Here is a 15,630-nt window from a genome sequence, read left to right on the forward strand (position 1 = left end):
TTGCTTGTCGTAGATGGACGGTGGACATATCCGCTATTAGTGGAGACGAGAATAGGGAACGACTCACAAGAAACCTCGCGAGTAAGCGAAGGTAGAAAGAAAAAAATGTGTGAATCCCAACTTTCAGCTATTCCGGCAGCAGCCAGCTTCCTACTTCCCCGCAAAGAGAATCAAGTGAAAGAGGACTCTCGCAATATCAAAGATAACCCGCTGGCCGTGAGTCTGGTATAGCGTCTGAGTCGCTCCGGAATGAACCTTCTGTCGCCATCTGCTATTTTGAAAAAAGGCGCCAGCGCACACGCTCGGCTGCAAATGCCGCGGCGGCATTTGCGATTTATAACTGCCACGAATGAATATATGTATATATATACATCAACTTCTAGCATCTAGTAGAGGATCAAAAAGGGATCGTCCAGTGTGAGAGAGGAAGAGAGATTGAGCAAAAAGAGCCGATGTATAAACATCGACTGAATGGCGAGCGACGCGCTTAAGGCTGACCACCGCAGATGCGAAACGCCGGCTAGAGCTTGTAATACGTGTGTTACTAAAGCGTACCCTATACCGGCTATTGACAGACCTGAAAGGTATGAGTCAGAAGTTGAAGTTTGAGTTTTTTTTCATTACAAATTGTTATACAAGTACAGGGAATCATTTTGTACGTGAGTGGCTCGTTATCGCACCTTCTAGCCTGTGATATCGTTACTCAGCTACGCATTCACTGCTAACGACATTCTACTCATACTGTTCCAATTATTCTCATTGATGGTGACAATATTGGAGGGATTGTGCTTAACATTGTCCTTTAAAACCATATGGCTCGCTCGACTATGAGTTGGACCATAGTGAAGAAATATCCCAAAAAAGCTTCACTGCATTTTGATGAACATTTTGAGGTTTACTGCAGTATAATCTAAATGTATTTGATCGACTTAGTGTAAAATAAAGCTATTCCTCAGAGGACTCATTAAATGCCTCATTAGTAACTAAAACCTGAACGAACATTGCCACGTAACTACAGTTCCTTTGAGATAACTGCATACCTATTTGTATCCCTTTAGTTTAAAGCATATTAAGTTGATTACGTTCAGTCTGTATTGTACACAAAAAGCTACGCCATTTGTATCACACTAGTATATCTAATCGTCCTTTGCGTATGCCTTATTTATGTTCGGTTCAGCTGATGACTGACGATAGAGACAAGGTAACGCACTAGCTCACTCTTAAATCATAGCAAGAAGCAACATCACAATAATCACGCTATAGCGGAGCAAATATCGATTACGTCATAGGCATGTTCATGCCGTAGTCAAAATTCACATGACGATATATTTATGGTATAGGGCATGCACTGAAATTATGCCGCCGAGTGAGTTGACCTGGCTAAAATTCTAAACTATTATATAATATGTTGTTCGTTGAGACAAAAACGGACAGGACCGGTCCGCGACGGTCGCGCGTTGTTTCGGCTTATTACAGAAATCGTTGCTTGGCCACATTTTAAAAGCAGTCTCCAAACTGGGACGCTAGTTGATCTAAAATCGGAGATAAGAGGCATGTATGAACATTGTATAGAGCTGTTAATTGTAGAATTTCGTTCATCCCACTGGCCAATATATAGCAGATGACATGAGTTCGTTCATATAGCATGTCTACTTGTACTGATTTTTTGAGGTGCTGTCCTCTGACCTCATTTGATGTTGACGCTGTCAAACGTAATATACAAGGTCAAGTCGTGGAGATAACACTAACATCTTAGTATCCATGTGCATACACATAGTGACCTGTCTGACTGGGAACCCATTTATCCATTATTCTTTACAACAGATGAAAATCAGTTCTTTCTAAAACAAAACAACAATTTCATCATGGCGGGAAATAGTATGCTATTTCCGCAGTTTAAACAAGGACCAGCTATCTTCCTGTCCTTTTGCGCCAGGCGAAACGCCAACTAGATTAAAAACCTTCTTTTTTACCCGAACAGACGTCTTACGTTTCGTCTAGACGTCTGTTCGGGTGACGTTATATATAGGCGGCTTCTGAAAAATCTGAGGTAGACTTCCACGCAGCAGATCTAGAGAGCTTCGAGTATTGAACTCAAAAAGCTAACGAAATTATCAAATAAACCCAAAAATCTATTTTTGATACGGAGATTAAAGGCAGCTTTAGGTAGGAGAATATTACCTGCCATTTGGGACATCAAGGAAAGTGTCAACGGATAACCGATTTGGCCTTTTTGCACTTATTAGTCTTTTTGGCCATTCTGAGCTTGTGCATTTTTCGGATCTTTGACCTGTTATCAGTCCAAAATTTCATTTCTGTATTTTTTTTTTTTGTACGATATATTTGACCGACGCACTGTTATATTTATAAAGTTATTTGAGGTTTAAATAATAAATATTTAGTTACTAGCAGGTGGCTCAGGCTCCGAATTGAAGACGGATTGTGATGAAGAGTAGTTATATTGAATAAACATGACTGACAAAAATGACATTTTTAGCACATCCAAGAAAAGTATCTGTCGTTAAACTATCTGTCGTTGCTGAGATACAGTCTTAAAAACAACTCATAAGAAAAATTCTGGACTTTGATAGAGAATTCTGTCAATCTTTTCGGTTGTATCAGCCAAAATCGGTGAAGAACTAGCAGGGTTTAAATAACTAATTGTAACACTCCATATGCAAAAGATAGGAGCAAAATGCCTTTAAGCGTATCGCTTTATTTCGAACAATTTTGCATTTACCGCGCAACTGGCTCGTCGCTATATAATATTATCATATGTCGTCAATGTGCCAGTATAAATTATTCAGTATGATTATTTCGTCACCTTGTTATTTTACCGCCGATTCGTTTATGGAAGCCTGCTCACCTAACACTGGGACAGTGCTCGATCCTTTTAGCGACCATGGTACGAGAGAATGCTGAGAATTAGGCTTCGCTGAGGCGTATAGGCCAGAAAACCTGTGGAGCTTCATTTTTCAGTGTTCCTTATCACGTTCTCACTGAGAAAAAGAAGCTGCATTATAGAGAACGACATTACAACTAAAAACGTGGTGGTGTTGAAAAATCGATACTAACACAAGCCAAACGGGGACAGCTAAGTTGATGATAAACTCCTGAAGCGACGAAAAAAAAACAAACAGTAACGTCATACATTATGAGCATACTTTAAAATTGTAGATTTCTTTAATTAATTCTCTTACACACGTATGTGTTGCAATATGTTGAAGTGTAACGAGCCGATTTTGCGATACTAGAGGCTCCTGTGTTCCACAAAAGGCGCGCTGAAACAACTGACATATAATAATGAGTTTGTTGCGAAAAAAGCACGTCACAGAGCGGTGACGTGTTGTTCATTTACGGTCTTGATCGGCGCCTAAAGATCACTGAGAAGGGAAGGTGGTAAATTGTGTCGTCATACTCTAGAGAGCGTTCGCTATTTTTTTCAAACTTTGCAATATCGTACAAATCTTAATTGCACCTCAAACCCATTTGAGGTATTAGCACCTGGCGAAACGTGTAACGCAAAATAATTTTCTTAGAAAAAAAAAAAAGCAACTAGTGAATACGTATCATTTTACTCCTTCAGATTTTGCTATTGAGATTAGATATGCAGTCTGTTTTCGTAAAAACCAAATCTTCACCTTAAGCCGCAATAATCGAACTCTTGATAAATAGGGCGACTAAGCAGTTGCTGTGACAATCGTCCTGCCTCTGTACCTCTTGCCTTTATACAAATTGAATTGTTGAACATGGCGGCGGCGGCGGCGGCGGCGACGGTGATGACGTGGTTCTATGATTAATGTGTCAATGCCATTGGTAACACGTAGCGTCGTTGACCGCGATGCCCGTCTCCGTGACCGTGGCTTCTTGCTTTTAACTCTTCGTTCCTGTCACTTAGCGATTGGTACTGCCGCCGCCGCCGCCGAGAAGTTCACCAAATACGTCGCATTTGTGTCGGCGCTGCCACCGTCATCGTCAGCCATCATCTCCACTGACGGCCAACGTCGTCATCATCATCATCATCATCATCATCATTAGCGTCATGATCACCACTATCGACAGAAGTGCCCGCACTGACCCACCGATTCTTGCTGTGTATATGTGTATAAAAATTTACGATGTACATGGTTGTCATCGCGTCGTTCGATGGCGGCAACAGTGGCGACAACAATGACGCTTTCGTCTAGTGGTATAGCATCGGCTAGCTTAATCATCTCCTTAGCACCGGAAGGATATGGAGATCAAGCAAGCTGGTAAGGTGCTTATCTTAAATTTGTTCCATGACGGAATTCTCATTCAAAAAAGCGTGACTCTGTAATGAACCGACTATAACGAGTTGCGCCATCGTGTGTGTGTGTGTGTGTGCTTAGTACCCGCATGTTTTGGCAATCCATGTTGGCATGCCACTCGGGTATTGTCAGACCATAGCCTTTGTTGTGAAGACGCTACTTAAAGCTATGCCATACGTTGTTGTTGTTGTTACTTGTACTACTATACGACTATACTACACTATGTCACGTAAACGGCGGAGTCCATCAGCGAGTGCGTCACGTAGATCGAATGCGGTTTTACTGTGATGATGATGATGATGATGATGATGATGAATCGCTACTGTTAGCCGGACGTCACCGTGCCGATGATGAGCGCTGGTATCGTTCGTTTCTATTTCTTTCTATCGAAGAATCTAAATAATAAACATTCTCTGTCTGTCGTTTACCAGAGACGAACATTCAGCGGCTGCAACGATGAACAGCGCGGTAGAAAAACCTTAGCGGCATTAACACGACCGATCGAGTTCGATGTATATACACAAGCGCAAAGGTGAACAACAGACGACGCCTCAATGATGACCGTTTAGCGTTGATTGGAGTTATTGTCGCAGCTCGGCTGATCGGTCATCGGTCAGGTAGCTAAGTCGAGTGCATGCTCGGGTCCGCGTTTTCGAACCTAAAATCAATGGCCTTTTTCATAGATTGTCTAGCTAGATGTGTATATTCATATACATCTCACTACACTGTTGACAGCTGACCAACAATCGAAGCGAGCGAGAAAACGCGGATGGCTAAGAATTAGAAATCTTTTAGGGGAGAAAAGGAAGTAGATTACTGAAGTAACACGGCCGCTTCTCACTGTTTTTCTTGGCCATATTGTTCTGGTGATCGGTGCTGGTCGGCCGGTATGAATCATTCAGCTCCTTTCACCTACTTCCTCTGCACTCGTGGCAATTTATCTGCCAGAGGCGTACGACTGATCCCGCGTCTGATTTCCACATGGAAGTATGTATGACTATGGCTCGAAAGACAGCCAAGGGGAACGAAAATGTGAAATGATCGCAATATATGAATGCAAAATAGTCGCCTAGAGAAAAGGACTGGTTCGGGTAATGAATAGGGTTTAAAAATGGCCGGTAGACTACTGGTGCTCTGATCTGCCGTCAAAACACGTAGTGAGGAATAAAAACGCAAGCGATGTGATAGACGAAATGGTGTTATTTTATTTTAACCACTGAATTTAAGAGATCAGTAATGAGTTCGAGTCATATTTTGTATGTTGCGCTAGGCTTTGATCTACGAAATTCCTATCCTATAACACGATATCCTAGTATTACTTTGATGTGTTTTCTTCTACTTGCAGGTGTCCCGCATGCAGCGATCCTTACAGCCTCGAGCCACGTACCACCATCTCACCTTGTTCAACGATCACCCCTGTGAGTACCTTTGCTTGTATATATCTTTTCCTTGCAAGCAGCCAAGCCAATCACTTTGCATAATAAAAGCGCGGCAATCCTTTTTTTCGAACAGGAAGGAGTGAATTATAGGTGGCCTGTGAACTTAGATGCTCGCGCGCTCCGTTCGAAATAATGAAGGGCGGCAGTGAGGGGAAAGGGCGGAGTGTTTTGACACAAACGAACGCACTGCGCGCGGCAAATGCCCATATGGCTTTTAATCTCACATGGAGTCATCACGGCCTAGTGTTTAATATGCAAAGACAGATGTTCACAGTTAATACGAAAAATGCTGAAGTATCTACCATAGAGAAGTTGATTCGTGATCTGTAATTGTGTCCATATGGCATTGACGAGAAGATATTGTTGATCCTAATTTGGTGTGAAAAATTCTAGCAGGAATATCAAGTTCAATGTGAAATGCCTTGGAACAACAAACCACTTATTTTTGTGTATAAGTACGTCCGTCGTAGAGCAGGTAAAATGTATTAAGAGTTAGAAACTCTCAAGAAATCTTAATTTAGCGAACCGATGCTTTCGTAATACGATACGAAAAACTCGATCACGCGTACAATCTACTCGTGTGATATCCTACAGAGCTTGGGTCAACTGTTCGCGTGGATGGCTATACGTGACACAGCATAAGATTTCCCCTGTTGCACGATTCCGCCGCTGCAATGCTGTTAGCCTTTGATCGAGAAGCTAACAAGCATAAAGCAAAAAGATACGAATGTTAGATTGGCTCTTCACATTATGCATTAGGTAGGACGCGGAACGATTTATTCATTAATTGAATGCGATTACTGCAATATCTGTGTTCGCTGTGAGTCGTTCAACAAACTGACTATATAGAATATTATTAGATTCTAAAAGATGTTTTAGAACACTCATGTGGTTAAAAGGAAGTTCCTCTTGATGATTTGAAGTTCTATGTTTACTTGCTGAGTTACCGAGCATTAGTACCCACACCTATTAATACTCAATGCAGACATATTCTTGAATGTAGAATGAAGAAGTACATTCAAGTGCAAAAAGAATGACATTTGCATCAAGTAAGGAAAAATCGAAGTGCCTATCACGAATACGTGCCGTTCCTTATGGGACATAGCCTCCATGGAGCTGTATAACACGAATGTTTCCGGCCGTCTCTCACATTTACGTAATTGTATTCAGCTCTCAACAGACAAGTACGTGCTTAAATGGGTCAATTCTTAGAAAAGATGTAAATAGGAAATCAGGTTACGCTGTCCAACGTGCACTCGTTACATTGCTTACTCAGCCAGCCATATTTCACCTACTGTATATTTCACATGGATGCGCTTTATTTTACGGTTTAAAAGTGATTATTTTCGTGTAATTCACGGTTTAGCATCGGTTCGGTGTGCTCCAGGAACAGTTAGTTGCGTTTGGGTTCATTTCTATGATTGCTTGGATCAGATTCCTAAAAGATATAATCGCACCCTATTTATATGGCCTGTGATTTTATCAATTCCGATGATTATATATCTACGAAACAGGTTAGCGTTCAATGTAAGCTGTGGATTTTTTTAGGAAGCAAACTGCTAAACATCTTTCTAAATGCTTCGAGTAAACAAAGCACGCTGTTCAGCGGTGCTATAGGCCAGCCAGTATTTTATTTTTAATAAACGCATTGAAATGATTCATATACCTATATCATTGTATCAATTAGAGAATTGTCCACTGAGATAGCAGCGTCAGTATCCTAATGTTGCTAGCTACTAGCTGCTATTTGATCGACAATCTATAGTACTTCTAGGAATGTCAATTCCAGAACTCAAACGTTGGAAACCGTAGGCTTCACGTAACGATCGTTGAAACTGAGGTACGAATTGTTGCTAGAAACATAAAACAGGTCGTTCATTTGGCGAGAGTGTCCTATTTAAATAACATTTCCTGGTACTGTCATTTTTTTTTTGACGTACTTTACTCGTCTATCTAACAACTACTACACAGGGTTGTATTTGAAAAGAAGATGTCAAAAAAGCAACAACGTTTTAGTCATAAACAAGCATTACTGAGTAAACCCATACTCGTTTTGATTCTTGTCTATAAATTGTGCCTGCATGATAGGCATTAGAGCAGTCTGAGATTATTCTCGGGTGGTCAATATAGCAGCAGCAGTGACACTCATGGAGAACTTAGCGCGATTGACGTAAAAATGCCTCCTTTACGAGCTAGGCCATGTTTTGGCTGCTAATAATGTTCGGTTCAGCTTGCAACGCAGCTGTTCAGCGCGAATACCGGCGTTCTCGACAAATACGTCATGGGCCTGTTTGCCAATGATATTCAATAGTACATCTGTTTAGAATATTTGTTTGAATAGAAAACCTGTTTGAGCGGCCAGCTCAGGATGGTCTCTAAGTAAAACTAATTCCGTCTTCTCACATATCCTTCCAAGGAGGTATTTTTTTACTATTTTAAAGGCCGAGAAATCTATGTCTACGCGTGTACAAGTGTAGATCAGTTATTTCTCAATGGAAGGTCTCGAATGCTTTCTAATATCAGATAGAAGATCTAGCTTTACGTATGATGTAATGAACGCAGAGATGTAACATTTAAAATTCTAACATTGGCTGGTGGTTTCTTTGCAGCATCTAGCTTGGTCACGATGCTGAATGTCTTCACCAATCGCGAGCTACAGGTAAGTGTTTCGTATAGGCTCGTTCGGTGGTTATTAGCCAACTTACAATGTTTCCAGCTGGAACTGACTTATGAGATAGGTACTTTGTGACGAAATATTGCTTCCTTAAAATATTGCGTTAGCACCAGCTTGGCTTTCTCCACAGAAATGTAACCCTAAATACATTGGTATTTAACTATATTTAAACATTAGAGAACGCACGGCAACGCCTTCAGCTATTGCGAACGCACTGAGTAGTATGAACTGTGCAACGTAAGTTCTGTTAATAGATGCTCAGCCAACATAACGTAACATATATACATAGATACCATTCTTATAGTTACTATATATAATAGTGTTGTTCTTTGGTTAATTTTTCCCTATAATTTGTTCTATTTGAGTTTAACTTTGGCTTTTATGTTCTGTTTTTGCTTGGTTTCTTATTACAGAAATTAATTCTAACTTTCTCTGACTACTACGTTAACTCTTAGCGTCGTAATTTCTTCCTATTATCAACCATTACGATTGTGGTATTATTGTACATTAATTCATGTGGTAAGTGTCTCTTATTGGTTTGGCGCTGGATGAAGTAGCTATTTTTTCCGTAGTTAAGGCTTGAGCCTAAATTGGGTCTGCCTCTTCGATTATTGCTGTTGACTTTATGCATACTTTTTTTAATCTGCTCAGTTATTGGAATGATCACTTAACTTTCGTTACCTTTTTGATTTGATTTTTCTCTGATTGATGAAAGCTTTTAAACTCTGGAGGATGAAAAAAGCTTTAATTTATGAAGGTTAACAAACACCATGCCTCAGCTACAGCGTTAATTTGAAAGTATATGCGAGGCTACATGGGCAATTCCTTTCTATACACTGACTTTGGGGAACGAAATCATATACCTCTTTTGAACTACCAAGATATTATGTAAATATTTCGTTAGCTTTGTTTGATAATAGTTTTGTACGTTAGTGTACTTTTTGGTAATGTTGACTGGGTTGAAGATAACGCTCATCGCTGCTAGTGCATTGATTATTTTTTACATAAAATTTTATATATATAATTTTACATATTTTATATGAATTTATATATATAAATATTATATATATATATATAAAACCAATCAAAACGACTACTAGGGTCAATAAACTAACATATGTGCTCTTTTATCGGGTTTTTCATGTGTCTCTGCTTGTTTTGCGGTGTGCTCTATCTTACCCTTACGCTGGTGATTTTGTGGGATTCGGCGACCGTCGTGGTGCTTGGGGCCTGCCACCGCCACCACAATCATCAATGACAACACCAAAACTGCCGTCGCCGCCAATCCATTGTTGCCACTTGTTTTCTTGTTGTTGTTGTTGTTGTTGTTGTCGTTGCTTGTCCCTCTTGGTTACAGCTGCAGTTGTACTGCTGTCGCGGAGCAGAGGTGGTCGCAGTCGACGAGGTCGCAGTGAGGGACATTGTCCAGTGTGGGGAGGGTTTGCTAAGCAGCAGCACATCCGCAGGCCATCTGGCGAGCCACTAACCAACTGCCGCCAGGCCTCATAGGTCCTGGGCAGGCCCAGCAGCATCCCGGGCCAGCGACTCATAGAACACCTGTTGATAAGAGCAACGACGACGACGACGACAAGAACAACAACAACAATACCAAGAACAACATCAACAGCAGCAGCACTACTGACAAAAACAACAACAAAGATAACAAGAACAATCCCTTACATAAGCAGCAGCAACAGTAAATCAAAAAAACACAACCATATGTTACTTAGTAGTCAAGCTACTCTTAAGAACTGAGCACGAAAATCACCGTGAGAGGAGGTGGCGTGCCAACAACGGAGTGAGCGACTTGACCCTACATAAGAGTAACAGCAAAAGATTCAAACCACACGGTTAACACGGAGATTGCTACAGTAGTGTCCATTGTTACTACGACTAGATAGCCCTGCAGCGAAAAAAAACTCAATATCGGATGAACCCCACTACAACATCCATTAATATTCTCATTCAAGACACTTTCGCCGGTGTTCGACGACTGTTTAACGAGGACGGAACGCAGAAGCCTGGCTGGTTGGCTGATTGACTCTGCTTGATGCCTGACTGACTGATTGGCTGATTGATTGAATGATTGATGATCTGGCGCCTTGTGGGTAGTTTACTGAAAGTAATCACGTCCTAAGTCTGCCGTTGCCCGTCTTATTAAAATACGGAACAACGACGGCGGCAGCAGCGACAACAACAAGACCAAGTCCAAGTCCAAGTCCAAGCTAATTGAAAATAAGACAACGGCCGGCTGTAGAAATAGAGTCGAGGCTCGAGCAGTGTACGGCAATTGCAGGAACTATAGAAAACATCTTCAACAGCTTTTACTTAATCGTTAATCACCGATTAAGAAAAAAGGCATCATCCACCAATGATCGAGTGGTGTCACGTGCTGCTGGATTGTTGATGATTGTTCATCGATCTTTTACTCGATAACATTTCATTGATCGGCTAGGTTTCTGCCGACCGATAATTCACTGTTGATCAATTGTCTAACTTTGTATTTCTCTGTCGTCTGTGCGTGACCGAAGAGTCTAAGTGAAGGGATTGAAGAGTCTATTTGACTGTTGTTTGGCTGACTGTTTGCCTGTGGTGTACGTGTTAAGCGTGAACGCAAAGCTGAGCTTATGTGCGAGTTTAGATTTTGATGAGAGACAAACGGAAGTAGTAACAAACTGAGGACGGCGACGACAACAACAAGAAACGTCCATCACCAATTAAGCCCTTCAGTTTTAGTAACGCTGTCCTCCGCCACTGGTAACTGGCAACGAGCGAACAACTGTTAGGACCGATCTTTCGTATCCACCATTGCAGGGTGATATTATGATAAGAAACTTATAATAAGCACGAGAGCAACGACAATACAGCGACGTAACAACCATTCATTAATTGTTGAAAAAATCACATTTTATTGCGTCAAGAAAAGGGGCGACGACAAACCGTAAAAATGGCTTCGTTTACGGTATCGGTGCAGCAGCTCCGTGAATTGATGGAGACTCGCGGAGCAGAAGCTATTCAACGGATACGGGACGACTACGGAGGTGTCCAGGAACTGTGCAAGTGAGTAACTAGACTTTATTAATATAGTTTACTAAGTAAATACACACGTACCGCTATAAATCATAGATGTCTCATAGTCAAAGTATCACGGTTAAGTTTAATATCTGAAAGTGCATCTATGATTAAAACCTAGCCAAGACTTTCATTTGAACGAGCAATATGCGATAGCTTTGAAAATAAGATTTTTTTCATCCTTGTTTATATCAACATGTTATCTAGGAGTGCGTGGTGAAGTCTCACTTTTATAGTGGTGTCTCACATTAAAGCGCCCTTGATCATTCCACTGAAGTGTGTTGCTTAGTGGCGCAAAATCGCACTATTCCTCAAAACTTTTATAAACAAACATAAATGTTGATAATTACTGTCAGTACTGTTTTTTGTTTGAAGTAGATTTTTCGGAGTTCGTGCATATGGAGGCGTCAATATGATAAACATCAAAGAGTATCCATGATGTTGGGATAGTTATGGAAAGAGGGCGAGGTGGTTTGTTGTCCAACGATGTGTACACTCTATCGTAACCTTTCTCAGTTAGCAAGCCGTTCTTAGTTGGTTCTAATCGTTCCACAGTGACTGTGCGTATCTGTCATTTATATGATTACCTCGCCTGTCGGACTTCAGTAATATCTTGTTCAACTACCTTCATGCTATTTGTTCATGTTGCTACTGCAAATCTAATGCTTTTTCTTTGGTTTTTGGTAGCACCGACAGCCTTGTGGTAATGCTTGAGACTAACTCTCCTTTGCTAACGATGTGTGTCTTCAGGAAACTGCACACATCACCGACGGACGGTCTCACTGGCGATGAGCGGGACCTTGAAGGGCGTAGAAATTTCTACGGAGCTAATTCGATTCCACCAAAACCGCCTAAGACATTCTTACAGTTAGTATGGGAAGCTTTACAAGACATGACGCTAATTATTTTGCAAGTAAGTATCACTAATCGCTACCAGTCATCATTACTATTCATCTTTATTAATCATCTCTTTTAATATAGGCGTGTGTGAAATCTTTAAATGTGCAGCGCCAATGGTCACTTATTCTAAACGTTTACATATTTTCACGAAATTCGGGTTGGTTGTCATAGCTGGCATGTTCTTAATCTGTACGTGCGTTCTTCATCCGATCTTTAAACACATTTGTATTTGCCTGTTCCTATGTGCGAATGCAATAACTCTTTGACTATCGTTTCACAGGTTGCAGCATTTGTATCGCTGGTGCTGGCATTTATTGAACCCGAGCACGGCGAAGGGGAAGGTGATCATGGGCTCCCAGGAGAAGAAGGAGGCGATTCCGAGGCCGGCTGGATAGAAGGAGTGGCTATTTTGGTCTCTGTCGTCATTGTGGTACTAGTCACAGCATTCAATGATTATACCAAGGAACGCCAATTTCGAGGCCTGCAAAATCGTATAGAGCAGGAACACACATTCGCCGTGATTCGGAGGGGTGAGGTGAAGCAGATCGGGGTTGCAGAGATAGTAGTTGGTGACATATGTCAGGTTAAGTACGGAGACCTGCTGCCCGCGGATGGAATTATCATCCAGTCTAACGATCTCAAAATTGATGAATCCACTCTTACAGGTACGAATTACATATATATATATACTGAAAAGTTTTGGTTTTGTCGTTGGTCAACATAAACGTGTGCGTCACAGTTATTTTCTCTGCGCTTACGTAGCCATAGGATTTATTTGTAAAATTTGTAAATATTTTGCTATGTGACTATATATATATATCCTTTTATTCACCTTAAAGCACATCAGTATTGTACCTCTATGATATAGCCCATACTTATACCTGAAAAATTAATTTAAGCCAGTTCTCACTTGTTAATGCGGGGCACTGACTTGCAGGAGAGTCAGATCACGTGAAGAAAGGAGAAAATCAAGATCCCATGCTATTCTCTGGTACTCATGTGATGGAGGGCAGTGGGAAGGTTCTCGTGACTGCGGTCGGCGTCAACTCGCAAGCTGGTATCATCCTTACGCTCCTCGGTGCTGCCCACACGGAGGGCGCCAAGGAAAGTGGTGGCAAGAAGAAAAAAAAGGGTGAGTCTCCACGTCCCAGAATCGCCAAGCAACGACAGACAATGGTTAAACAAACAAACCTGTTTGCGAGTCTCTGTCGGTCTTTTGCTCTCAGTTCTTGAATAAGGCGCGATTGCGGGACACTCATGAAAATATAAACCTGAAAGCCTTTACAAACAAATATATATATATATATATATATATATATATATATTTGCTAGTGGTAGCCAACAATTTGTCAAAAACAGAATCAGTCGCCCATAGTGCTTGAACGACAAGTGGCCATTTCCTTGCAGCAAGCCTGCCCGTATCTTAAGTCAAATTATTTGTTGGCAAGAGGGCGGAGGATGTCTGATCTTCAATTTTTTTTTGCTGCCCTATTATTTTAGTCCGAATTAGTAGTTTTTACCGTCGGCTATAGTCGGCATGTTAGCTGCGCCTTGCGCACAAATCTTACCTCGCTCTATATACTTACATTTCATTGCATACATCTTTATTATACACCCGTAGAGTAGGTTAATGATGATTACAATTGACTGATTGATTGAATGGCTGACGATGATAATTTACGATAAGGTGACATGATTGAAAGCTTTTTGATCGATTTGGCCAATTAATCAACCGATGAGTTCTGCCCCCTCTTTCAGTCGCAATATTCCCAATATCCCTTTACCTGATCGCATTCCCCGTGTCCAAGTCCACGTTGAAGGCTGTCTGTCACCTTGCGGTTTAGAAGCAAGCTAACCGTCAGTGTAGACAACAGCCTCCTAACATGTCACTTCGACGCGTACGAGTTACGCGTTATTGAATTGTGCTTTTTCCTTGGATGATGGAGAATAACTGATTGATTACTATAGACTAAACGGAATCAAACAAACTATGATTATAATGTGGGTGACGATGATTATACACGATAGGCTTAGTAGTTGCTATAGTAGCAGTCGCACGCTGATTTTCTGATGACAACAGGCGGTGTACGAGACTTTCTTTGGCAGCAGCGGTTTTATTACCACTGCTATTACCGCGACTAGTACTTTTATATGGTGGATAATTAATGACTGATTTGATTGAACTGTTGGTAATGTAATGGTCTGTCATGTTGATTTGTTTTGGATGCTCATCAGATGCTAGACGTTCTCCTCGTGCGTCTAAGAGTTTCAATTGTGAGCCGGCCTGCGCCCAGAACCAAGGTAGACACCCGTGGCAGGTTGCAGGTTGGACGACGTCACAAATAGGAGATTCTAAGCCGAGGCCGGCATCTCTACCATAAATAGCATACACATTACGTGTGCTAATCGTAGTTCATTCAATTTATCGGCTTGTGTGTGATTGGGTGTGTGTATATGTAAAAGAAGCCGGCCTTTGGTGGAGCCTTCTCTGTGCCCCGTTCGAGATGTATGTCGAACATACAAATCGAAAAGTTATAAATGGCCATAAACCTATAAAAAAAAGCGCGTGAATGATGGATGATATGCAATACGTGATTGCGATGCGTGATTTGACTGCTTCTGTTTGTTCGTTGAACAGAAGGAACACGTTGTTCTGTCGTTAACTGTGGCTGTAAACGTTTGTTTTTTTTACGTGTATAAATGGATGGGTACGTGTCTAAATATCTGCTTTCCACCATACGCTTAAGCGTTTGTGCTTTTGGCCCTGTTCGTTTTATAATTCCATGAATATTAATAGAACTTCGCACCATCGTTTCCATACGTTCTGGTCGGTAAACAAAGTTACCTAATATTTCCCATGATCCGACTGTTTCTTTTACACCTGGATGTCGCCGTTGTGTATGCTTTGTTTACATTTTGCGTCACTCGACAAACGCTGCTACTGGACCTATATTTTTCGAAGGACATTTGTTGTTTATCGATGTCTTATGTTTATGCCAATCGGCAAATTTGGTAGTTAACAAGCACACTTATGCTATACACATACATTCAGGTCCGAATCCAAAAATAATTGGTTTGACTGTCATTGAAGGATTACCCTTAAAAACCGTCAGACCTTCACTTTCGTTCACAATAGTTGCTAATGAACATTCCTTAGTCATTTATTGTGGCGTAGATGATCTGTACGTGATTTAATTACAGTAGTTTTTTTTTGTTGATGTGATTGAATGTCGACGCTTTTTTTTTTTTTTTTTTT

At 41.1% G+C, this 15,630-nt stretch overlaps 1 protein-coding gene and 2 long non-coding RNA genes across 15 annotated transcripts in view; 1 reads left to right on the forward strand and 2 right to left on the reverse strand.

Annotated features, from left to right (window-relative positions):
• Positions 1-5,469: 5,469 nt before the first annotated feature.
• LOC147753713 (uncharacterized) lies at positions 5,470-9,753 on the reverse strand. Its single transcript, XR_015310357.1, has 2 exons — positions 9,582-9,753; positions 5,470-6,427 (listed from the first exon to the last, which is right to left on the reverse strand). It is a non-coding gene; the product is annotated as an uncharacterized LOC147753713 (long non-coding RNA).
• PMCA (plasma membrane calcium-transporting ATPase 3) overlaps positions 5,614-15,630 on the forward strand; it is a 79,184-nt gene continuing 69,167 nt past the window's right edge. For 7 of the 10 annotated variants that reach the window (XR_002679267.2, XR_002679268.2, XM_022830464.2 and 4 more), the window contains exons 1-8: positions 6,078-6,203; positions 8,338-8,387; positions 8,816-8,921; positions 9,760-11,462; positions 12,225-12,387; positions 12,655-13,039; positions 13,312-13,506; positions 14,610-14,675. Coding sequence is in view for 8 of the 10 variants with exons in the window: in XM_022830464.2 (XP_022686199.1) it covers positions 11,350-11,462; positions 12,225-12,387; positions 12,655-13,039; positions 13,312-13,506; positions 14,610-14,675 (922 nt within the window). In the remaining 2 variants the exon portion in view is untranslated. Of the gene's footprint in view, positions 5,708-6,077; positions 6,204-8,337; positions 8,388-8,815; positions 8,922-9,759; positions 11,463-12,224; positions 12,388-12,654; positions 13,040-13,311; positions 13,507-14,609; positions 14,676-15,630 lie in introns of those variants that run through there. The other 3 variants (XM_086967626.1, XM_022830462.2, XM_086967627.1) reach the window with 3 other exon arrangements.
• The window catches only part of LOC111258903 (uncharacterized), a 23,357-nt gene continuing 20,490 nt past the window's right edge, over positions 12,764-15,630 (reverse strand). For 3 of the 4 annotated variants that reach the window (XR_002679275.2, XR_002679276.2, XR_002679277.2), the window contains 2 exons: positions 13,285-13,455; positions 12,764-12,855 (listed from right to left, as the gene is read on the reverse strand). This is a non-coding gene — a long non-coding RNA (uncharacterized LOC111258903). Of the gene's footprint in view, positions 12,856-13,284; positions 13,456-13,565; positions 13,654-15,630 lie in introns of all 4 variants that reach the window. The other variant, XR_015310355.1, reaches the window with a different exon arrangement.

This window comes from Varroa jacobsoni, unplaced genomic scaffold, assembly GCF_002532875.2.
Source record: "Varroa jacobsoni isolate VJ856 unplaced genomic scaffold, vjacob_1.0 scaffold_275, whole genome shotgun sequence".
Taxonomy (NCBI): Eukaryota; Metazoa; Arthropoda; class Arachnida; order Mesostigmata; family Varroidae; genus Varroa; species Varroa jacobsoni.